Source organism: Limanda limanda, chromosome 6 (assembly GCF_963576545.1).
Source record: "Limanda limanda chromosome 6, fLimLim1.1, whole genome shotgun sequence".
Classification (NCBI taxonomy): domain Eukaryota; kingdom Metazoa; phylum Chordata; class Actinopteri; order Pleuronectiformes; family Pleuronectidae; genus Limanda; species Limanda limanda.
Window position 1 is genome coordinate 30,005,485 of NC_083641.1, and position 25,386 is coordinate 30,030,870.

Genomic DNA, 25,386 nt, shown 5'->3' on the forward strand with positions numbered 1-25,386 from the left:
ACCTCCACCAGCACCTGAGCCGACTGGACCACCCCCCCCCCCGCTGGGAGGAGTCAGCCTGAAGGGAGGGGTTTACAATGTGATTACAAACATAACAGATTTATTAACATTTTACATATACACTACCGTTCAAAAGTTTGCGGTCACTTAGAAACGTCCTTATTTTTCAAAGAAAAGCACAGTTTGTCTCAATGTGGTAAATGATTATTCTAGGTGGAAACGTCTGGTTTTTAATAAAATATCTCCACAGGTGTATAGACGCCCATTTCCAGCAACTATCACTCCAGTGTTCTAATGGTCGATGTGTTTGCTAATCGCCTTAGAAGACGAATGGATGATTAGAAACCCCTTGGAAACACTTGTGCAGTTATGTTAGCACAGCTGAAAACTGTTGAGCTGGAGAGAGAAGCTGTAAAACTTCCTTTGAGCTGGTTGAGTATCTGGAGCATTCGATTATTCTCTCAAAATCTTCATGTGAAACTCGCCAGTTTATTCTTGTTCTTCGAAATGAAGATTATTCCATGCGGCCAGTAAAAAGAAAAGATGGATATGGGCAAAAGAACACAGACATTGGACAGAGGAAGATTGGAAATAAGTGTTATGGACAGAAGAATCAAAGTTTGAGGTGTTTGGATCAAACAGAAGAACATTCGTGAGACGCAGGTGAGAAGATGCTGGAAGAGTTCCTGACGCCATCTGTCCAGCAGGGTGGAGGTCATGTGATGCTCTGGTGCTGGTGAAGTGGGAGATTTGTAGAAGGTAGAAGGGATTTTAAATAAGGAAGGCTATCACTCCATTTTGCAACGCCATGCCACGCCCTGTGGGAGGAGCTTGATTGGAGCTGATCTCCTCCTACAGGACAAAGACCCAAAGCTCCACATGATGCAAGAACTATTGAGGGGAGGAGCCTGCAGCTGGTCTGCTGTGTGTCATGGAGTGACCAGCGCAGTCACCTGATCTCAACCCCATCGAGCTGTAGTGGGAGGAGCTTGACCTTATGGTACGCAGGAAGTGCCCATCAAGCCAATCCAACTTGTGGGAGGGGCTTCAGGAAGCGTGGGGGGGAATCTCTACAGATTACCTCAACAAATGAACAGCTAGAATTCCAAAGGTCTGCAATGCTGTAATTACTGCAAAAGGAGCATTCGCTGAAGAAAGCAAAGTTTGAAGAACAAAATTAATATTTCAAATAAAAATCATTATTTCTAACCATGTCAATGTCTTGACTATATTTTCTATTCATTTTGCAACTCATTTGATAAATAAAAGTGTGAGTTTCCATGGAAAACACGAAATTGTCGGCAACGCAGACGAGACGATCTAGCCTTTATATATATATCTATGGCCCAGACTGTCAAACTAAACGCCTTTGAGTTTTATGAAAACTGAAGGTGACCACAGGTTCTCTTTCACACACACAAATAGAAAACACACAGGTTCACATTTTATTAACATTTATTTTATTTTTGAACCCTCCTGAACTTGGAAAATCAAAAGTACTAACAGACCATTTAGAAATCACTAAAAACAGAGTTAGACCACGAATGAGAAAAGTGTGACGCTAACGAAAAATTTAAAAAAATGAAGAAAAACTAAAAAAAAAATAACCCGGAAGGGGGAGAGAGAGAGAGAGAGAGAGAGAGAGAGAGAGAGAGAGAGAGAGAGAGAGAGAGAGAGAGAGAGAGAGAGAGAGAGAGAGAGAGAGAGAGAGAGAGAGAGAGATGTTCGATGGTCTGAAAACATTGTGGAAGTTGGTTGAAGGAAATCTGCTGCTCGTCTGTGACTCATCTACGTGTGAGGCTTGTTTCAACTCTTCACAGCGTGTTTCCTGCACTCCCACCTCACTGTGTGTGTGTGTGTTGTGCGTCTGTGGGGCACACGTGTGTCTCTCCCTCGCTCCCTCGGCCTCTCAGTGCTCCAGGCGTCCCAGGAACCTCAGGTTGAGGATCTTCAGCTGGTCGTCCAGCTCCATGCGGACGATTCCGTCGTCTCCGTCGATACTGAGCAGGATGCCCGTGGCCTCGCGGTCTTCCCCCAGGATCACCTTCACCTGGACGCACCGGGGAACAGGACACGCCTCTTTAACACCAGCCTCATGGGGGGGGGGGGTTTACAACAGGATGTTCACCGTCTGAACGTCTGAACCTCGCCAGTGATGTCATTTCCTGGAGAAGCTTCTAACGCTTCATGTCTCTAAAATCTGTCCAAGCTCAGCTAAAAGCTTCTGAGAGTCAATGAACCATAATAAATGTGATAAATTAATACACAAGTCTGACTTCAAATCCATTTCAATCAATACAAATAAAATTAAGATCCTAAAGACTTTTAAATATAGAAACGTGAAATAAATATCTGTTAACTCTCAGTTGTTTGAACCATGAACATGTTTCTGTTGCCGCTGCTCGTTCTCAACACGCTTCTCACGTCATGATGTGGAAACACGAACATTACGACATAACTTCTGATAAACTTCACGAGGATCAAGAAAATAACCATCTGTGGTGAGAGGGGGGGGAGGGGGGCTGTCTCCTAGCAACAGTTACCTTGTTGTTCTTGGTGGGAGTGACGGGCTCCAGGTGGTCGCTGCTGATGCTGACGACCTTCTCCGACTCCTGCATGAACACTGAACACATCCCACCCTGCACACAGACACACAACACACACACACACACAACACACACGACAAACACACAAACACACACACACAGTTTACTTTCTTCTTTCTTTCCACACTAGAACGAGGTCACTGTGACATCAGATCATCTTTGATTCTAAGTCAAGGTTTATTATTTATTATTAAGTGTGTGTCTGTGTGTGTGTGTGTGTGTGAAGTGTGTGAGTGTGTGTGTGTGTGTGTGTGTGTTACCGTGATGCTCCTGATGACGCCCGTCTGTCCCATCAGGTCCATGAAGGAGTCCTTCACTCGGACCAGGATGTCAGTGGTCACCCAGTCGCTGCTGCCCTGCTCGATGTTGGAGCCGGGGGTGTGAGGGTTGTAGCCGCCAGGAGAGGGCGCTCCAGGCGTCATGGGACTGTAGCCCACAGGACTGGGACTGGGACTGGCCTGTGGACAGCACAACGGTTAAACTGGTTTCCGACTCGGGATGATCTCTGAATCTCTGCTTGTGGGATCGACGGTCTGAGTCAGCGTCTCTGGAACTAACTCCTGAAGCTACAGTCGATATTAAAACTACACAAATCAATCAGAGGACAAAACATGGTTCCTCATCACATGTGAAACAAACAGCTGGTACCTGATAGGCCATGGGGGAGGGCGTGGGATGGTAGCTGGCAGGAGAGTGTGTGTTCTGGTAGCCGACTGGTGAGGGCGCCACCTGGTGGTAGCTCTGAGGACTGGGGCTGGGCTGATAGGAGCCTTGAGGGGAGGGAGCTGCATAGGGAGAATACTGCTCTGTGTTGTACCTGCACACACACACACACACACACACACACACACAGAGACACACACACAGACACACACACACACACACACACACACACACACACACACACACACAGAGACACACACACACACACACACACACACACACAAAACCGTATGGAAATGTTTTTAAATGTTGATGAAAGTTGCTACTCTTTTTTTTTAATAAATGAGACATGTAGGAAAGACTCACATGGCGGGCGTGCCCGGGGTCTGGGGGTTGTACTGAGGGTTGACCTGAGGAGAGGGGACTTCTGGGTAACCGGGGGTCTGGGGGTTCGGGGTTCCCCCGTATCCCTGAGGGGAGGGGGAGGGCTCGTCATCGTAGCCGAAGTCGTACTCTTCGTCATTTCTGCGGAGAAGAGACAATTTTTTTTTTAACATATTCAATAAAGAATGATGAGAAATGAACGTGCATCAGTCTCTCTGAAGCAGAGGTGGAGCTCGTTACCTGGACGGCGTGTTGGGGTTGCTCGGGTCCCAGGCGCCGCTCTGACCTGGCGTCCTGCTCCCATCATGCAGCGGGGTCTGAGAGCCGTAGTGAGGCGTGCGGTTTCCAGCTACAAGACAAGCGGTCGGTATTTATAAAGAGCTCTACAGCTCAGTTCAATCAGGACCAAAGAAACAATGGATACGATTTAACCTCCGACTTCTATGTACATTATATTTAACTGTTTTTGTTGCAGAATCAACAAATAAAGTTTATCATGGAAACATCGAAACATCCTGTGACAAGTAACGAATGAACAATAAACAGAGAAAAGAGGAAGAAACTCATGGATCCTGACAGACAACAGAAGAAACATAAAGCAACATGACTGTGGGAGGAGTCAGATAAACGGGCGGAGCCTCACCGTCATGCACCGGCGTCTGGGAGCCGTACATGGGCGTCCTGGAGCCGGTGCCGTACATGGGCGTCTGGGAGCCGTACATGGGAGTGCGTCCGTGAGCAGACGTCATCCCGCTGTGTCTCTTCGCTCCCCTGGTGGAGGAAAGAGGAACTCCACTCATCACCAGGTCAGAACAGAGAGTTTCAGTTTGAACCATCAAACGACAGAACAGATTTACAGTAAACTTTGTGGAGGGATGGAATATGGGTCAGTCAACTTGATTTGGATCTGGAATTTTTTATCTTATCTTGAACATTTTCACTGATTTCTGAAAGAATAATTAAACAGGGTTCATACACATTTTGACCAATGGATTTCCATGACTTTTCCATGACTTTTCAATAACTTTAAACCAAATTTCCATGACCGAACATTTTGTGAAATCTCGGTGTATACACGAAAAAGTGACAAAAGGTAGTATTCAAACTAACAATGAGAATTCCAAGGCATACAGTAAACCTTAAATGACACAAACCCAAGTATGCCTGCTTATATTTTTAGCGTATTCCTTTAAATATGAATTATTTAAAACATTTAAAGCGTAAATGAACAACATGAAAATATGAATATGACAAATTTCCATGACTTTTCCAAAACTTTTGAGAGATTATTATTTTCCATGACTTTTCCAGGCCTGGAAAAACACATTTTAAAATTCCATGACTTTTCCAGGTTTTCCATGACCGTACGAACCCTGATTAAAATTAATCTTCATTGAAATTTACGAGTGCGTGATTTGGTTCGATAGAATTTTAAAAGGGACGTATGAGCTCCACTGATGCTTTTATCAAATTTAAATATCACAAAACGTGTCAAGTAATAATTGAACAATGTCTTTGGATCAGTGCTGATATTCCACGCGTGTACGCACATGGTGGTCAGGCGCTGCCGGTCCACAGAGATGGTCTGACAGGTGGAGTGAAGCTCCACCCTGGCTGTGGACTCCGTGGCGTCCTTCACCACACCGATGTATCCTGGGAAACGGAGGGAAACTCATCAGCAGGAGCCACAGATCAAACTTTCACTCGGATTTACGTTTTCATTTCAATCAAACTTCAGTCACATGGAGTTTGTGTCGTGTCACCTTTGTACGGTCCCTGAGAGATACGAACTGTCTGTCCAATCAGCTCGTTGTCTCTCCGTCCTCGGCCCCGCCCCATTCCTCCTCCTTGTCCTCCTCCTCCTCCTCCTCCACCTCCTCCTCCTCCTCCTTGTCCTCCTCCTCCGGGTCCTCCGGGTCCACCGGCTCCTGCGGCTCCTCCTCCTCGCTGCTGACCACCTGGACGACCACAGCAACACAACATCAGACTCTAAACTCCTTGTGAAACCGAGCAGGCGGACGAACCAACCCTCACCTCCTGCCCCCCCGTGGTGCATGGGGCTGCTGATGCGAGGACTCATGGGAGCGAATCCTCCCACCGTGAAGTTGGTCACGTCTCTGGGCTGAAAGAAGGAACACGCCACAAAGTCAACAAACCAGGTCACTAGTGGTGGGGGGAAAAATCGATTCGTTCAGTATCGCGATATTTTGCGCCCGCGATTATATCGATACTGTAGCACAAAGTATTGCAATTTTTTTTTACAATTATATATGTAACAGCCCCCGGCTGGCAAAGCATGAGGAGGAGAGTTTCAGAGTTTAACAGATACCTCGTGTGTCTGAGGAAAGGATGTTCTCCACTGCAGGAGATACAGTAACGTTCCAGAGGAACTTTAACATCTGAGCATGTTGACCAACTGCTTCTTCTGAACAAAAATGACAATATTCCCAAATGAATTTAACATTTTGGGTCATGACCTTGCAGCCAACTGGACTGGACTCTAGTAGAACACATTTGTTTATTTTTCTCAATTTGATGGAAGCTCTAGGTTCCTCTTATTTATATGATTATTCTCAGGTTTATGTTACTCTATTATGTCTGCTTGATGTTACTGTATTTAAATAATCATAAGTTATGTGCTGGGAGCTCAGTGTTCATGGGAGAGGTCTCCTATTCAGAAAATAATTACAAAGGTCCTGTGTCCTGAATGTTCAAGGACAAAGTTTTTGCACTTCAGTTAATGTGTAGAAGACAAAGTTGTTCACAGAATTAAATGTGACATTTGAAGTGAGTCTTATTTTCCTCATTTTTTGTAATGCCTTTGAATAATATGGGGGACATGAATCGCAATATATCGCAGAATCGAAATACTTGCAGTATCGCAACATATCGCAGAATCGCAATACTATTGAATCGTAGCCCAAATATCGCAATACTATTAAATCGTCACATTTTTTCTAATTCCCCCCCCTAGAGGTCACTAACGAGGAACACACAGGAAGTGACCAGGCAGCGGGGGAGGTGCTGACCTTGGATCCACCGGCTAACACCAGGTGTCGGGTCTTGCAGACGAACATGCCTCCGTTCTCCACCAGCTTCTTACAGTGGAGGAAGGCGAAGCCTCGGAACAGGTGGCGGATCTCGCCCTCGCGGCCCTACAACGGAAACACAAAAAACACAGTGTAACACACCATGTCATAGACAGACACACACCCTGAAGGAGTTACAAACGAACATCCTGAAAACACAATGCCTGTGGCCACTAGGTGTCCCGAGCGTAGAGACAAAAATACAATCAATCATTCGGTCAGAGCAGAGAAATGAGCGGCGTCCTCACAGAGTGCGGCCCGTCGATGACCTTCACGATGTCCTTCACGTGGATGTTGTTCTGCTCCGAGTCCAGCGCCACGGCGTAGCGGTTGTCCTTCCTGCGATTCACCGCCTGGTGGCGCACGGTCAGCACCTTCCCGTGCATGTTCAGCACCTGAGGGACGCAGAAACCACTTTCACCAAACGCACCGAGACAAACGTCTTCACTGTGGAACTGAGCAAAGACTCCGTTTGTATTCACCGTGCTGACGTTTCCATCCCGGATCGGACTATTACCTGGAAGGTTTCTCTCTCCAGTCGGACAATGACGCCGACCGTCTGTGGGTCCAGCTGGACCAGCTCCCCCCACTCATGCTGCCCCCCCGCATCAACGCCGGACGCCGTCTCCGAGCAGAGCTGCAGGTCTCTGGGCAGAACCTTCAACTACACACGCACCAGGGGGGGGACACAGCCGAGGTCAGTGCGTAGATCGCAGGATGTTGTCGTGTTTAATGTGGAACACTTTTTCCTTTCATTTCAAATCTGAGATCTTTTCTTAATTCTCAGGAGTCTAGTTTCCCTGTGACACAGACAGAGCAGGTACCTCGTGCATGGTGAGGTCGGACACCAGGATCACGAAGTTCTCCTCCACGCGGACGATGAGCCCGGTGTCTCCTTCGTAGCGCCCAGCGATCACCTTCACGTGGTCGCCCATCCGGAAGTACTTTCTCAACTCGTGAGCCGGGAACTCCAGGGGGTCCTACATGAACACATGACAATAGAGTGTTGTGGATGTAGCCCGTGTGTGTTTGAAAGTGTGTGTGTGTGTCTGTGTGTGTCTGTGTGTGTGTGTGTGTGTGTGTGTACCTTGAGGTCCTCGTGCTTGGGCATGATGGTGATCTTGTTGCCGTCCACACTCAGGATTTTCCCCTGCAGGTTGATCAGCTCTCCCTCACACACCTCCACGTTGTCACCGGCCTGCAGGTTGTGTTCACGCTCTTTACCTGCACACGCACACGCAGACACACAAACACACAACATCATTAAGTAACATTTATGATAATCAATCATGTATCACATTTCATTTTACTCTAATTATGGAAGGGACAGAAAACAAACAATTTCAACTGCAGTGAATTTTTTGAAAAATGTATTCTAATTATTTCCTTCACTCAAACTGTATATATTTGTGTTTTCTTTTTGTTTATAGTAATTTATAATTAAGTTTATAGTTAAACAAAAAAAAAATCAAACCTCAGTTACAGAGTTTGAAAACATCTTCAAATCATTGACAATTTTTTTCAATATATATCAGCAGAAATATCTGCATGAGCTGGACTCTAATGTTGCTACCTCTGTAAAGAACACACACACACCCCCCCCCCACACACACACACACACACCCCCCCCCCACACACACACACCCACCTGACTCTGTGACCACCTCCAGGTCGATTCCCTCGGGCTGGTCCTCGAACTTCTCCAGCTCGGACAGAGTCGGCTTCACTCCGTCTGTGATCTGACGACAGAAACAAAAACACAAGTTAGTGTTGCAGCTGCTCCGGCTCCGGCTCGGTTCTTTGGTTCCTTCGGTTCCGACAGAACCTCGGAAGCAGCACAACAACACGAGGTTCTAACTGAACAGAACCAGAGTGAGTTCCACGCAGTGAAACCTTACCACTGCAGACATAGCAAAGCTCTTGAACAGGAATCCTTTGCGGCTGTAGCGGTTCCCCTCAAAGATCATGAAGTCTCCATCGTGGCTGACCTCTCCACTCAGGGACCTGTCAATCAAACCATCATCTGTCTTATACACAATGCACAGCCTCTGGATTCTACGCATCTCTTATTGTGAAATTCTAGACATTTATTGGAACGTAGATCACATAACTTGGGTTGTGTGACTTCCTTACAACACAGTGTCGTGTGTGTGTGTGTGTGTGTGTGTGTGTGTGTGTGTGTGTGTACCTGATCTTCTCAGCGTCAAACAGCCTCTGAGCCGGCCTCTTGAACTTCTTCCTCTTGGCGAACCAGTCTTTCTGCAGATCAACACACAGTCGAGTATAAAACACTGAATCAAGACGATAAGAAGTGAATTCACCAGTTCATAAGTTAAGCTTTGCATTACCAGACTCATCTTGGCCTTGATACGATCCAGATCTATTCGAGGGATCATCTTCAGGGAGATGGTGTTCTGACTCGGCTCCACGTAGTCCACCTGGAGAGAAGAGTCCGTTTGATTTCACCACCAGGTCAGTAAAGAGCAAAGATCCTGCACATTGGTTTGTGAGCTTATTTAATCAATAAGTATTCATATTCAATGAGTCATGTTTCTCTCAAGCTGTCAAGTGTCCTGGTGTGAGTCTGAGCAGCAGCTGAAGAGATTCACTTTGATAAAAGACGTAACTCACGGTGAAGAAGCAGCAAACTGAGAATCACATTTTCCTTGATCAGATTAAATGAATTACTAATAACAGGGTTCATACACATTTTGAACAATGGATTTCCATGACTTTTCAATAACTTTAAACCAAATTTCCATGACCGAACATTTTGTGAAATCTCGGTGTATACGCGAAAAAGTGACGAAATGTAGTTTTCAAACTAACAATGAGAATTCCAAGGCATACAGTAAACCTTAAATGACACAAACCCAAGTATACCTGCTTATATTTCGAGAGTATTTCTTTAAAAGCATATGAATTATTTAAAACTCAGCGTAAATGAACTAGGGATGGGCATTCGATTAAATTGTCTTAATCGAGAGAATTAACGATAGATTTTCGACTAATCATTAATATTTTTATATTAAAATTCACTATTTATAGGCTATATTAAAATGCAGTGAAAATAGAAAAAACACAGCATGTTTCCTCGTTAAGGATTTCCTAACATCTTCACTGTGTTGCGTTCAGGGCAACTCGGATATTCCGACCTCCTGCCACATAGCGAACATGCAATAGTTCGATCGATCGATGAAAACATGTCATTTACGAAATTCTTAACGATCAATTAATCGATTGTCTATTAATTATGCCCATCCCTAAAATTAACGACATCAAAATATGAATATAACACATTTCCATGACTTTTCCAAAACATTTGGGAGATTATTTTTTTCCATGACTTTTCCAGGCCTGGAAAAATACATTTTAAAATTCCATGACTTTCCCAGGTTTTCCATGACCGTACGAACGCTGTAATAAACTAATCAACCTAAAAACATCCCGTTCAACTGGTTCTCTTTTGGTTATTTATAGAGACAAGTGAAGCGATGAACTGAGACAGCAGCTGAACATGTTTCTTCTCATCGTGGAGATCTGATCTCACTGAAACGTGAGAGCGAGTGATGAGTCACGATGAGTCATCACTGCGGGCTGTGACATCACGGTGTACCTGAGCGATGTCGTCCTTGTACAGGCCTCTCTTCAGGCGCACCCAGGACTTGGGCTTCAGGTTGGTGACCTCTTTGACGACCTTGAGGACGTCCGTCATCTCTTTGATTGGAACCATCTGCTGGTTCCAGAAGCCCATCCTCAGGTTGCCGATGCCCTCGATGGCCGACTTGACGTGCGTCTGCTTGTACGACTCCACGTAGATGTAACCTTTCACGTGATCGGGGGCGACCACCGACTTGATCTGCAGGGGCTGTGGGGGGGGGGGGGGGGGGGGGGTTGGATTAAAAGGGCAGGAAATGTCCAATTTCAAAGACCTAAGCAATTCCCATTAAAGCTTGACCAACATGGAATTTAATTTGACCAATATCAGGGAGTAAAGATATCTCAGACTCCGACATTCATATATTTATTTGATATTCCTGCATGAGGCCGTGGCAGAGGGTCGTACTGTGTCTGTGAACTGGTAGGCGATGAACTTCCTCATCAGGGCGATGGCGGTCACCCGCTCCTCTCCGATCTGAAACAAAGACATGTCGGGCGTTTGAGGATGTGTGTACCAGTGAAAACGTGTGTGTGTGTACCAGTGAAAACACGTGTGTGTGTGTGTACCAGTGAAAACACGTGTGTGTGTGTGTGTACCACAGTAGAGTCCAGAACATGTGGACATTCTGACATTCTTGCATTACAACTAGGGTTGCAAAGGGGCGGAAAGTTTCCATGGGAAGTTTAGCTCGGGAATTTTGAAAAAATAAATAAATACGCAAATTAAACGCTGAGCAATAAAAACATCATTCAAAACTCTATTTTAAAGATGTATGGAACGTTGAGTTTCAACCCTCCACTGGTCATTCTTCCATCACATGCACAGATAACTCCCAGCATGCTTCACTCTACAGCAGGGCTATTGAGGCCTGCTGTAGAGTGCAGGACTAGTCAGGTAAGTTTCAATGATATTACTGGGAAAATATATTAGCATGCTGATTGAGGATTGTTCATCTGTTCATCTAGACTATTTCCATTCATTTATCCATCAATTGTAAAATATGTTTACAGACGATTCCAATTGTTTGGCTAACTATTTATATCTCTGGCATTGCATTAGTGTTTTTTTACAAACTTTTTTCTCATCTTATTCTACAGAACAATGCCACGTGCACTCTCTCATGTGTGGAGACATTTCACCTCATCCAATGTAGAAGGAAAGGCTGTGTACATTTGCAAATACTGTGCAAAGACCTATGTTAAGAATGACACAACGATGCAGAAGCATATAGTCAAGTGCCCAAAGTTTCCTCAGGGCTCAAATCAGCCTATGACACAACAAAATGTTTATATTTATGTCTGTATATGACAAGGTAAATACAGTTAGTATAAATTACCCACAACATTTCCAGTTTATTCCTGTTAATTCCTGATAATTCCCGTATATTCCCGTTAATTCCCGTATATTCCCGTTAATTCCCATGGAAAGTTTCCAACTTTGAATATTCCCGGAATTTTGCAACCCTAATTACAACACACATGTGTAACTAACGTTTGAGTCTGATTTGGAGCTGGACACCATTGTTTCTTATACTTTAAACATGTTGCACTTTGTTTAATATGCAGACCTAACTTTTTTATTTTGATAAGGGGTTAAATAGAAACTTTGATATCTTTTTGAGTTGCTGACTTAACTTATAAGCCCTCTTTTTTATTTATTTTTATCACGTTGGAGTTACTAGTTTAAACCTACAGTTTTGCACTTTAATATTTGAGCCTTTGTTTACAGTTTATTGTTGTCAAAATAAAATTAACTGAAATAAATGGTCAATTTAATTTTTTTGGAGGAAAATTAGTCGTTTAGATTAATCGACTAATCGATCAAATAGTCGTCCGATTAGTCGATAGAATAATAGTGGTTAGTGGCAGCCCTAGTAAATTCAAAACCTTTCCTCAGTGTTGATGTTGTGTGTGACAGTATTAAAGATACACACCTTGCACTTGACCGTCCACAGATTTGGATCCCTGAGGAAGATAAACAAGTTTCAACATTAAAATCAACTTCTTGTTCCAATAAGAAATAAACTCTGATCTCTGACGGAGTGGAAGCTGATTGGTGGACGAGCGTTTACATACTTGACCCCAGGAAGCAGCTGCTGCTGGGTGATGTCATCAGAGAGCTCCTCGGACCCTCCAGAGTGACTGGGCACCACAGAAGAAGAAAAAAAACAACAACATGTATTTAATGTTTCATTAAATGTTTTTTCATTGGATGAAACTTCGTGATCACAAGGTTTAAAAATAAAACATCAACTCGGTCGTGTCTGATGATGATTCTACATCTTGTGTGAATAAGAGATATACTCACTGCTCTCCTCCTGAAGACTTGGCGTACTTCCTCATGTAGTATTCACCCAGCGCCTCCTCTCTGGAGTCTCTGTAACACACACACACACACAGACACACAGACACACAGACACAGACACAGACACACACACACACACACACACACACACACACACACACACACACACACACACACACACACACAGACAGACAGGTCAATACAAATAAATGGCCCCAAAGAAGCAAGTTCAATTTGATTTCCATCAACACACAAACGTTGAGACGGGAAACCAAACACTGGAAGATGTCCTGAGATCATTTAGAGTTCATGTCTGAAAACAGCTTTTGTGATGTTCTCATTGCTTTGTGTTTATAATAGTTGTAGTGAACTAATTCAATTGAATCTACGGAGGAAACGCATGAATCTTGGTTCAGTCTCCCACTTTGTGTGGAGGGAAGAGGTTTTGTTGACTGTTGGTCGTTGGTTGTGTGAGATGATGGAGACGTGTTACCTCCAGAGGTTCTGCAGCCTCCGAGAACCTGAGTGGTCTTCATCCAGAACCACGTGGTCGATGGTCGACACTGAGGGGACAGATCAGGCCGGGAGCATTTCAATATGAGCAAAATGAATTCAAATTAATGACTCAGGATGTGACTTTAAAAAAGGTGAAAAAAAATCTGACTTTACCTTCAGCCTGCTCTGCTCAGGACCCATCGAAGAGAAGAGGAGGAAGAGGAGGAAGAGGAGGAAGAGGAGGAAGAAAAATGGGGAAATGAAAAAGTAGAACAAAGCGAAAAGCATCAAAGAGCGGAGGAGAGAATAATAAGAGAAAAGCAGAAGAGGAACAGAAAGAAGAGAAGGACAGACGAGCAGAGATCCAAGAAAAGGAGGGAGAGAGAGTAGAATTAAAGATACGGTTGGGATGGAGTGAGAGAGAAGAGGAGGAGGTGGAGACAGACATCGTCATCAGGGCAGGACACACAGGAGCAGTCGGGCAGCAGCGACACAAAGCATGATGGGAAAAAAAACACACAACAGAAACAAACATTAATGGAGACGCAACAGCAAAAAGAAGCATGAAGCCGGTGAAGGTCAATGTGGGTCAGAGAGGAAGGTAGAAACAAAACCATATACAGTCTCTGATCATCTGTATATACAGTCACTAGGGTTGCAAAATTCCGGGAATATTCAAAGTTGGAAACTTTCCATGGGAATTAACGGGAATTAACGGGAATTAACGGGAATTAACTGGAATTAACAGGAATTAACGGGAATAAACTGGAAATGTTGTGGGTAATTTATACTAACTGTATTTACCTTGTCATATACAGACATAAATATAAACATTTTGTTTTGTCATAGGCTGATTTGAGCCCTGAGGAAACTTTGGGCACTTGACTATATGCTTCTGCATCGTTGTGTCATTCTTAACATAGGTCTTTGCACAGTATCTGCAAATGTACACAGCCTTTCCTTCTACATTGGATGAGGTGAAATGTCTCCACACATGAGAGAGTGCACGTGGCATTGTTCTGTAGAATAAGATGAGAACAAAGTTTGTAAAAAAACACTAATGCAATGCCAGAGATATAAATAGTTAGCCAAACAACTGGAATCGTCTGTAAACATATTTAACAATTGATGGATTGATAATTCCCAGCATGCTTCACTCTACAGCAGGCCTCAGTAGCCCTGCTGTAGAGTGAAGCATGCTGGGAGTTATCTGTGCATGTGATGGAAGAATGACCAGTGGAGGGTTGAAACTCAACGTTCCATACATCTTTAAAATAGAGTTTTGAATGATGTTTTTATTGCTCAGCGTTTAATTTGCGTATTTTTTTTTTAATTCCCAAAATTCCCAAAATTCCCGAGCTTAACTTCCCATGGAAAGTTTCCGGAAATTTACCGGAAACGCTCCGCCCCTTTGCAACCCTAAGAGTCTCTATATAAATCTCTGGCGCTGGTCCGACTGGTCCTGGTGTTTTGTTTCTACTCCTCCAGTGAAGCTGGGATGAAAAGCTTGGAGCGTCTTCTACCAGCTGATCCCACTGGGTTCTGTGAAGGCGGAGCTAGTGAGCACGTATCCAGATTAACGATGAAGATGAAATATGAATTGTTCATATCGAACACTCTGGATCCAGACTCCACCCATCAGTGGGATTCTCTCCTCCAACCTCAAACTGTGTTTTACGTGTGGATGGATTTGATCCAAACCAAAGAATAAACCTCTTCAAACTGACTTTTTTTTTCCATTTCTAGTTTTATCAAATTAAAAATAACTAAAAATCTCTGTGAAGGGCGTAAAAATTAACATTTGCAGCGAGCGGCTCTGGATCAAAAAGCCAATAATGGATTTGCCTTCGGTGCTTCCTCCCGTTAAACTAGCGCCTCTCGACCAGCGGTGCTTTGGATGACGAGCAGGTTCATACATTCTGGGATATGGATTTGATCACATGGATGAAACTGATATTCCATCGGCTTCAGACACACATGGAAATAAATGACGGCATCGGAGCAGGATTACCGTTAACTGCAGAGGACACGCGGGACAGAGGAAGACAGAGAGAGTTCAGTCAGAAAGACTGAAGCTACACACAGTCTACACACAGTCTACACACAGTCTACACACAGTCTACACACAGTTAACACACAGTCTACACACAGTCTACACACAGTCTACACACAGTCTACACACAGTCTACACACAGTTAACACACAGTCTACACACAGTCTACACACAGTTAACACACAGTCTACACACAGTCTACACACAGTCTACACACAGTCTACACACAGTCTACACACAGTCTACACACAGTCTACACACAGTTAACACACAGTCTACACACAGTCTACACACAGTCTACACACAGTCTACACACAGTCTACACACAGTCTACACACAGTCTACACACAGTCTACACACAGTCTACACACAGTTAACACACAGTTAACACACAGTCTACACACAGTCTACACACAGTCTACACACAGTCTACACACAGTCTACACACAGTCTACACACACCAGGCCGAGCACTTTACACTACAGCTGCTTTTATAAACTGAAGATATTCATTTAAGTAGTGAAATGAAACGATAAACTTGTCTTCTGAGGACGTTTCAGTGATCAACACAGTGATCGTCTGAGTGAGAGAAGACGGACAACGTGTGTGTTTGTCTGGACGTCACGGGGACTGTCCCAGAGACAAGTCTGTCCACTCAGAGCGTTGTGGTCTGTGTGTTCGACTTGTTTCTAAGAAAGACGACCGAGTTTGAGTTATTTTACCTTTCTCCATAATGTCCTCAGCTCCTTCCTCCCACTGATCGTCCTCGTCTTCATACTCGTCGTCCACGTCTGAAAAGAGAGGAGCGGAGAGACAGACACGTTAAAGACGGATTCATCACTGAGAGACAACAAAAGGTTCAGAGAGCAGAGGACGCTGGGGACAGAGGTGAGGAGGGACGATGGAGACAGGAGGAGGGAGGACATAGAGGTGGAGGACAGATGTGAGGAGGGACGATGGAGACAGGAGGAGGGAGGACATAGAGGAGAAGGACAGATGTGAGGAGGGATGATGGAGACACCAGGGGGACAGAGGGAGACAGGAGGAGGGAGAACATAGAGGTGGAGGACAGAAGTGAGGAGGGACGATGGAGACAGAAGTGAGGAGGGAGGATGGAGACAGGAGGGGGGAGAACATAGAGGAGAAGGACAGAAGTGAGGAGGGACGATGGAGACAGAAGTGAGGACGGACGATGGAGACATGAGGGCAGAAAGAGGAGGACAGAGACACCAGGGGGACAGCAGGAAGGAGAACATAGAGGAGAAGGACAGAAGTGAGGAGGGACGATGGAGACAGGAGGAGGGAGACTAGTGAGGAGAAGGACAGAAGTGAGGAGGGATGATGGAGACACCAGGGGGACAGAGGGAGACAGGAGGAGGGAGAACATAGAGGTGGAGGACAGAAGTGAGGAGGGACGATGGAGACAGGAGGAGGGAGGACATAGAGGAGAGGGACAGAAGTGAGGAGGGACGATGGAGACATGAGGGCAGAAAGAGGAGGACAGAGACACCAGGGGGACAGAGGGAGAATAGAGACACCAGGGGGACAGAGGGAGAACAGAGACACCAGGGGGACAGAGGGAGAACAGAAAGAGGAGGACAGAGGGAGAACAGAGACACCAGGGGGACAGAGGGAGAATAGAAAGAGGAGGACAGAGGGAGAACAGAAAGAGGAGGACAGAGGGAGAACAGAGACACCAGGGGGACAGAGGGAGAATAGAAAGAGGAGGACAGAGGGAGACAGGAGGAAGGAGAACACAGAGGAGAAGGACAGAAGTGAGGAGGGAGGATGGAGACAGGAGGGCAGAAAGAGGAGGACAGAGACACCAGGGGGACAGAGGGAGAATAGAAAGAGGAGGACAGAGGGAGACAGGAGGAAGGAGAACACAGAGGAGAAGGACAGAAGTGAGGAGGGAGGATGGAGACAGGAGGACAGAAAGAGGAGGACAGAGACACCAGGGGGACAGAGGGAGGACAGAGACACCAGGGGGACAGAGGGAGACAGGGTAGAGGACAGACACAGTGACGTGTTCGCACCGGCTTCATCCAGGATGAACCCCCCGTGTCTCGGCTTCTTCCTGGGACGGTCTTCATCGTCCTCCTCCTCCTCTTCGTCATACTCCTCCTCGTCCTCCAGGTCCTCCCCCTCCTCCTCGGCTACCTTGTCGCTGCCCACGGGACTCGCCGCCTCCACCTGGACAGACAGGGACAAACGGGGACAAACGGGGACAAACTGATGACGTGCTCCGGACCTGCTTCAGCCCGCCGGGCGGTTAGCACGGCTCGCTAGCGGTTAGCACGCCTGGCTAGCGGCTAGCTGTTAGCATACCTCCTCCACCTCCTCGGCCTCGCCATCGCTGCTGCGGTCGCTCGGGTTGTCGGAGAAGTCGCTGTCCTCGCTGTCGGACATGTTGGGGACACCCGCAGCTGAAACGAGACAGACACGCGTCCCCGCGGGGTGAGCGGGACCGGAACCGCAGCTCACGTTATGCTAGCAGCCCCGCATGCTAACGAGCTAGCATGACCGTTAGCGTCCCGAGCCCCAGCGGAGCAGCGGCCCGCAGGGGCTCGGTCCGAGGCGGATACTCACCCGAGTGGACCCGAGTGGACCCGAGCCTCTTCAGAACCTTGGGACGGGATCTGGGTTCGTTGTGGTTCCGTCCGGAGGCGCTCACCTGTTTGTGGGGGGGGACCGCGAGACTTCGACGAGCAATGGCGACCTCTCGCGAGAGTTGCTCGTGATTAGGTGAAGAGAGGAGGAGGTCTCACTCCGCCTCCGTTTGGAGAGACGAGTTTTTTTTTTCTAATGTTTTTGTTGTCAAACTACAAACAACATGAGTTTTTAGTCCCACAGGAGTTTGTTTTAGAAATTATCAATCAATCAAACTTTATTTGTATAGCCCATATTCACAAATCACAGTTTGTCTCACAGGGCTTTAACATGGTGAGACATCCTCTGTCCTTCACTCTCAGCAAGAGTCAGGACAAACTACTAAAAACCCTTTTAACAGGGGAAGACACGTAGAAACCTCAGAGAGACACATGTGAGGATCCGTCTCCCAGGACGGACACAAGTGACACAGATCCTCAAATCGTAATCCAGCTTCAGCTGCGGGTGATACACACAGGGACTCCGGGGAACAAGGGTCAGAAACATGTACTGATGAGATATGAATTACTTTGATGTGAATTACTTTGATGTGAATTACTTTGATGTGATAAGGCTGGAATAAATGACTTTTACTTAATTATATTAAAGCAATTAATACAAAGATAATTAGTACAAAGACTGAGCAACTGGCAACAACAGGACAAAATAGAATATATAATACAAAACACATGTAGTAAAAGAAAGAATCATTTAATCCATCCGGGCCTGCACCCCCGCAGACCATAACACAGTTAAAGTCGTCCAATCTGACAAGAGGGACATTCCTCCAAACTGAAGACACGTCTGCAGAGCACAGGGACCCGACGTGGACTCAACACAGACGTGCTTTTTTCAATTTACGACATCGGACTTAACTTGCTCGAAATAAAATAATTGAATACATTTGTCCTCGGTTGGGAACAGACTGGATAATTTTGATCAACACAAGTAAACCACAACTGGAAAACATTCCACAACGAGCTCCACAGGGACATCGGGACAGGACGTCTCCACGTCTTCCTCCTCGGACTAAAGACACGTCTACACCTCGGGGAAGAAGTGTACGTAATCGTCAACTTTGGAGTTTGTATTAAAAAAACAAAACACTTGTGGCACTTACATGTAGAACTCTGTACTTTGGCTTTTTGAAGTTAGTGTACCTGCATGATTCTTGCAGTTCTGGACTTGTTCACTTGTGGTTGATGCACTTATTGTGAGTCACTGCATGTAATGTTAATATTTAAGAACTGCAAAATGTCTTTATTCATCTGTTGTTCCAGAATCAAGTGAGAGTGGACTGAACTTGTCCTTTATGAGTTTAGGATGTGTTAAATGAACACATTATATCATTTATATTATACTGCATTACATTGGATATTGCAATCTGACACTGTTCACTGTTTTGCATTTAGCATTTCACTTTTTACTTCACTTTTTATATCTTTTATATATTTTTATTCAGAAATGTTTATGTCAAAATAAATGTTACTTTGTATGAATATTGGTGAAAAGTGAGTAAATAAGAAGTAAACAGTGAGTAAATATATTATGGTTTCCTATTTTGTATTGCTCTCCTATGTATGTTGTATTTATTGTGTTTTTATGTTTCTATGTTCATTGTTTGCACCGATAACCAGAGCAAATTCCTTCTGATTCTGATTTAGAAATGACCCCAGCGGAGTGAGTGCTCTCCCAACACACGACCTCTGCTGCGCTGTGACGCAGCTACGTACCACGTCACCCGCCCAGCAGCCAATCACAGCCCTTCGGTTCCGAGCAGGGTGAAAGCAGCACAGCAGTGTCCGGTGGTTCGAGTCCCTCCGGTGCTCGGTGTCCCGGGGCGAGATGAACAGCGTGGGCGAGGCGTGCACGGAGCTGAAGCGCCAGTACGACACGTGCTTCAACCGCTGGTTCGCGGAGCAGTTCCTGAAGGGCGAGCGGGGGGGGGACCCGTGCAGCGACAGCTTCCGGAAGTACCAGCGCTGCGTGCAGGCGGCCATCAAGGACAAGGACATCCCGGTGGAGGGGCTGGACTTCATGGGCCCCGGCCGGGACAAGCCGGAGGGCTGAGGACCGGGATCTGCACCGGGACCTGCACCGGGACCGGCACCGGGACCGGGATCTGCACCGGGACCAGGACCGGGACCGGCACCGGGACCGGGCAGGGTCCACGAGGCCCACTGAGCATGCGCGAAGCCGCTGCGTGTGGCTGCATTGACCCTCACAGGCCGCTGTAGCCCAGACCTCTGCGCTTTTAATCGATTAGTCGATCGCTTGGAAACGAACCAGCAGCTGTGACGCTCCACCCACAGTTGTGTGTCGCCACGTGTCTGCGTGTGTGTTTATCTCTGGGTTTCAGACATCACCAATCGATAAGGATCACCCACCTGCTGGTTTCACTTCCGTCCCGGGAGACGTCTCCTGGGACACTCAACTACTGGGACATCTGTCGTTTTATTTAACACGTTTTTTTAAATGTCACATTTTCATTGTTAGATTTTCTGTTGACATTAATCCGTCGCTGTTGTGAATAAATATTTTCCACTGTTTTATTTGAACCAGGTCAAAGGTCAATGAACGCCTGTCATTGCTTTGTCTTTACTGAAGTTTTCCTGTAATGACTGTTTCTTGAGTTCATGTCTTCAGTGTGTGAGTTGAGGTCTGTGGCGTGCGGATGTCATGTGATCACCTGGTGGCTCTGACACAAGTCCACATGTCACATGACGCTTTGAACGTGATGGAACCCGGGGTCATGACCTGAATAAACCTGCTCTAAGAAACAAGCTGTCAATGTCTTTATGAAACCGAGCCTGAAAGGTTTAACAGAAACCTTCCTGGATATTACAAAACATCTGTTTGATGTCCTCCCTGCGGCTGAGGCTCTGCAGAGCTCCTGGACCGGGACCTGCTTTTCAAACAGTTGCACTTAAAGAGTCTTGGATGAAGTCACGGAGCTCTCCGTGCTTTCTAAACAAACATCTGGTGTATTTGTATCCAAGGTGATGAGTGGAAGCTGCTTCACAGACGTGATTGATGGGTTTTGCTTCTGGCAGCTCCTTCGTCTTTTGATTTGCATGTAAAGACGTCTTTGTCTTCGAGGATTAAACAGGCACTTTCCCAGAAGATAGATAGATCGAGTACTTTATTCATAGAGACTTGCAGAGACTTGCAGTGAACTTTCAATCGGCCTCAGGGTTCATCAGAGGTCGCCAAAATGATTTATTATTTATTCCCTTACTTCCTATCACCATCTGTCCAATTATAAAACACTTTGAATACTGGAGCTGTGCGCTGCCTTCGACAAAGATCAACAAATCTAGACTCTGAAAAAAAATATATTTTTTACATGTCCATGTAAAAAAGCAGTTGGACTTGGTGCAACGCACACACTGAAAGCAACGTGCACACACATGCACACAAAGTATTCCCAGCGCTTCACTTTTCCCACATTTTTCCTCAAAACTCGACACACAATTACCCCCGTAATGACAAAGTGAAACAAGTTTGTTTAAATTTTTTGCAAATTTATTAAAAAACGAAAATATAACATTTACATTAGTATTTACAGCCTTTGCTTAAAGGAGACATATTATGCACATGTTACCACACGTTGATATGGATCCTCGGGGTCTTAGTGAAATGTCTGTAACATATTTTGGTCAAAATACCACAAGGATCATTTAGAACCTTTTGACCCTTTATGAATCCGCCCTCCTCAGATTGACCTGTTTGAGTTCATGCTGCCAGCTAGCTTTCAAGGTGTATCAAAAACCAAGTGAAATGCTTTGGCAAATATCGTATCCATAATGAGTGTAGGGGGGGGGCTGGGGTTGAGATGGGGGGGGGGAAAGGTCATGTAAGGGACTCCCATTTGGCCAGATCGGTCCCAAGACACCATCCTGTCTCCGAGGTCTCGTTATGGGGAATTGTGTGTCGAGTTTTGAGGAAAAAAATGAATTTAATCCATTTTGGAATAAGGCTGTAACTAGGGTTGCAAAGGGGCGGAAAGTTTCCGGTAAATTTCCGGAAACTTTCCACGGGAATATTAAGCTTGGGAATTTTGAAAAAAGAAAAACTATGCAAATTCAACGCTGAGCAATAAAAACATCATTCAAAACTCTGTTTTAAAGATGTATGGAACGTTGAGTTTCAACCCTCCACTGGTCATTCTTCCATCACATGCACAGATAACTCCCAGCATGCTTCACTCTACAGCAGGGCTATTGAGGCCTGCTGTAGAGTGAAGGACTAGTCAGGTAAGTTTCCATGATATTACTGGGAACATATATTATCATGCTGATTGAGGATTGTTCATCTGTTCATCTAGACTATTTCCATTCATTTATCCATCAATTGTAAAATATGTTTACAGACGATTCCAATTGTTTGGCTAACTATTTATATCTCTGGCATTGCATTAGTGTTTTTTACAAACTTTGTTCTCATCTTATTCTACAGAACAATGCCACGTGCACTCTCTCATGTGTGGAGACATTTCACCCCATCCATTGTAGAAGGAAAGGCTGTGTACATTTGCAAATACTGTGCAAAGACCTATGTTAAGAATGACACAACGATGCAGAAGCATATAGTCAAGTGCCCAAAGGGCTCAAATCAGCCTATGACACAACAAAATGTTTATATTTATGTCTGTATATGACAAGGTAAATACAGTTAGTATAAATTACCCACAACATTTCCAATTTATTCCCGTTTATTCCCGTATATTCTTGTTAATTCCCGTTAATTCCCATGGAAAGTTTCCAACTTTGAATATTCCCGGAATTTTGCAACCCTAGCTGTAACATCACAAAATGTGGAAAAAGTTAAGTGAATACTTTCCGGATGCGCTGTACATGCACACTGAAAACAACTTGCACGTACACATGAAACACCAGATGCTCAGACGTTCTTCATACCACACTTTAATTGAACTTTAATTGAACTCAAGTGAATGATGTCTCTTAATTCTCAGAACTCTGAACTCAACAGTACTTCTGGTTCATCATCTGGAGAGCAGACTCAAGATCCCTCAGGAACATTGTTGCGTTTTGTTTGGTGAAGACTTCACACTGACGACACGCGGCCTCCGGCTGTGGAAGAGGAACAGCTGTTAGCAGAGTTGTTGGTCTTCATTGTGACATTACATTTCATTTAGCTGACGCTTTGATCCAAAGCGACTCACAATAAGAGCATCAACCCCGAGGGAACAAACACAGAACAACAAGAATCAAGAAAGTACAATTTCTTCAAAAATAAAGCAAAACTACAAAGTGCTATAAGTAAGTGACATTGAAGTGCTACTAAATTGTTAGTTTCAAAATTGCCAGGAGGGGGGTGCAGTAGTCGAGGCGTGAGAGGACCAGAACCTGAACCAGAACCTGAACCAGAACCTGAACCAGGGCCTGGACCAGGGCGGTCATCCACTGACAGATGTCAGACAGACAGGCAGAGACTCGTGCTGCTACCTGTGTTTCTGATCGAGGAAAAGAGAGGATGAGTTGGGTGTCATCAGCGTAGCTATGGTAGGAAAAGCCATGAGAGCGAATGACAGAGAGAGTTGGTGGAGAGAGAGAAGAGGAGAGGACCCGGGACAGAACCTTGAGGGACACCAGTAGTGAGAGGACAAGGTTCAGATAAAGTTACCAGATAAGTGCGTTCATTGAGGTAGGAAGAGAGCAGGGAGAGAGAGAGAGGAGGGAGAGAGGAGGGAGAGAGAGAGAGGAGGGAGAGAGGAGGGAGAGAGAGGAGGGAGAGAGGAGGGAGAGAGGAGGGAGAGAGAGAGGAGGGAGAGAGGAGGGAGAGAGGAGGGAGAGAGAGAGCAGGGAGAGAGAGGAGGGAGAGAGCAGGGAGAGAGAGAGGAGGGAGAGAGGAGGAAGAGAGCAGGGAGAGAGGAGGGAGAGAGGAGGGAGAGAGAGAGGAGGGAGAGAGTTGGTGGAGAGAGAGAAGAGGAGAGGACCCGGGACAGAACCTTGAGGGACACCAGTGGTGAGAGGACAAGGTTCAGATAAAGTTACCAGATAAGTGCGTTCATTGAGGTAGGAAGAGAGCAGGGAGAGAGAGAGGAGGGAGAGAGGAGGGAGAGAGAGAGGAGGGAGAGAGAGAGGAGGGAGAGAGCAGGGAGAGAGAGAGAGAGAAGAGAGAGAGGAGGGAGAGAGGAGGGAGAGAGGGAGGAGGGAGAGAGGGAGGAGGGAGAGAGGAGGGAGATAGGAGGGAGAGAGAGAGGAGGGAGAGAGGAGGGAGAGAGAGAGGAGGGAGAGAGGAGGGAGAGAGAGAGGAGGGAGAGAGGAGGGAGAGAGGAGGGAGAGAGAGAGGAGGGAGAGAGGAGGGAGAGAGGAGGGAGAGAGAGCAGGGAGAGAGGAGGGAGAGAGAGAGGAGGGAGAGAGGAGGGAGAGAGGAGGGAGAGAGAGGAGGGAGAGAGAGAGGAGGGAGAGAGAGAGGAGGGAGAGAGGAGGGAGAGAGAGAGGAGGGAGAGAGAGAGGAGGGAGAGAGGAGGGGGAGAGAGAGGAGGGAGAGAGGAGGGAGAGAGGAGGGAGAGAGAGAGGAGGGAGAGAGGAGGGAGAGAGAGAGGAGGGAGAGAGGAGGGAGAGAGAGAGCAGGGAGAGAGAGAGGAGGGATAGAGAGAGGAGGGAGAGAGCAGGGAGAGAGAGAGGAGGGAGAGAGGAGGGAGAGAGCAGGGAGAGAGGAGGGAGAGAGAGAGCAGGGAGAGAGGAGGGAGAGAGGAGGGAGAGAGAGAGAGCAGGGAGAGAGAGAGGAGGGAGAGAGAGAGGAGGGAGAGAGGAGGCAGGAGAGGAGGGAGAGAGAGAGCAGGGAGAGAGGAGGGAGAGAGAGAAGAGAGAGAGAGGAGGGAGAGAGGAGGGAGAGAGAGAGGAGAGAGAGAGGAGGGAGAGAGGAGGGAGGGAGAGAGGAGGGAGAGAGAGAGGAGAGAGAGAGAGAGAGGAGGGAGAGAGGAGGGAGAGAGAGAGAGAGAGAGAGGGAGAGAGGAGGGAGAGAGGAGGGAGAGAGGAGGGAGAGAGAGCAGTGAGAGAGGAGGGAGAAGGAGGGAGAGAGAGAGGAGGGAGAGAGAGAGGAGGAAGAGAGGAGGGAGAGAAAGAGGAGAGAGAGAGGAGGGAGAGAGGAGGCAGGAGAGGAGGGAGAGAGAGCAGGGAGAGAGGAGGGAGAGAGAGAAGAGAGAGAGAGGAGGGAGTGAGGAGGGAGAGAGAGAGGAGAGAGAGAGGAGGGAGAGAGAGAGGAGAGAGAGAGGAGGGAGAGAGAGAGGAGAGAGAGAGGAGGGAGAGAGAGAGGAGGGAGAGAGGAGGCAGGAGAGGAGGGAGAGAGAGAGCAGGGAGAGAGGAGGGAGAGAGGAGGGAGAGAGAGAGGAGGGAGAGAGGAGGGAGAGAGAGAGGAGAGAGAGAGGAGGGAGAGAGAGAGGAGGGAGAGAGAGAGGAGGGAGAGAGAGAGGAGGGAGAGAGGAGGCAGGAGAGGAGGGAGAGAGAGAGCAGG

General features: G+C 46.4%; 2 protein-coding genes across 2 annotated transcripts; one reads left to right on the forward strand and one right to left on the reverse strand.

The window, feature by feature from the left end:
• Nucleotides 1-1,437: 1,437 nt before the first annotated feature.
• On the reverse strand, nucleotides 1,438-17,969 carry supt5h (SPT5 homolog, DSIF elongation factor subunit). The gene is made up of 31 exons (XM_061072702.1): nucleotides 17,845-17,969; nucleotides 17,584-17,681; nucleotides 17,292-17,448; nucleotides 15,978-16,046; nucleotides 15,214-15,219; nucleotides 13,377-13,388; nucleotides 13,201-13,270; nucleotides 12,711-12,779; nucleotides 12,479-12,544; nucleotides 12,337-12,367; nucleotides 10,809-10,877; nucleotides 10,359-10,610; nucleotides 9,091-9,180; nucleotides 8,931-9,001; nucleotides 8,641-8,746; nucleotides 8,391-8,481; nucleotides 7,830-7,966; nucleotides 7,567-7,722; nucleotides 7,260-7,406; nucleotides 6,991-7,137; nucleotides 6,683-6,808; nucleotides 5,688-5,775; nucleotides 5,417-5,563; nucleotides 5,204-5,306; nucleotides 4,297-4,424; nucleotides 3,894-4,002; nucleotides 3,636-3,794; nucleotides 3,255-3,423; nucleotides 2,867-3,064; nucleotides 2,544-2,639; nucleotides 1,438-2,050 (listed from the first exon to the last, which is right to left on the reverse strand). The coding sequence occupies exons 2-31, from the start codon at nucleotides 17,662-17,664 to the stop codon at nucleotides 1,910-1,912; spliced, it is 3,291 nt and encodes a 1,096-aa protein (XP_060928685.1). The 5' UTR covers nucleotides 17,665-17,681; nucleotides 17,845-17,969; the 3' UTR covers nucleotides 1,438-1,909.
• A 1,711-nt stretch (nucleotides 17,970-19,680) lies between these two features.
• Nucleotides 19,681-20,687, forward strand: triap1 (TP53 regulated inhibitor of apoptosis 1). Its single transcript, XM_061072701.1, has one exon. It carries the CDS (start codon nucleotides 19,750-19,752, stop codon nucleotides 19,972-19,974), a length of 225 nt encoding a protein of 74 aa, XP_060928684.1. The 5' UTR covers nucleotides 19,681-19,749; the 3' UTR covers nucleotides 19,975-20,687.
• Nucleotides 20,688-25,386: the final 4,699 nt, after the last annotated feature.

Coding starts and splice junctions, on each gene's coding strand:
- supt5h (XM_061072702.1), bottom strand. CDS start 17,664: ATGTCCGACAGCGAGGACAGCGACTTCTCCGACAACCCGAGCGACCGC. Junction 16,047..17,291: donor GTTCATCCTGGATGAAGCCG/GTGCGAACACGT, acceptor CTCTCTTTTCAG/ACGTGGACGACGAGTATGAA. Junction 7,967..8,390: donor GGAGGTGGTCACAGAGTCAG/GTGGGTGTGTGT, acceptor GTGCGTGTGCAG/GTAAAGAGCGTGAACACAAC.
- triap1 (XM_061072701.1), top strand. CDS start 19,750: ATGAACAGCGTGGGCGAGGCGTGCACGGAGCTGAAGCGCCAGTACGAC.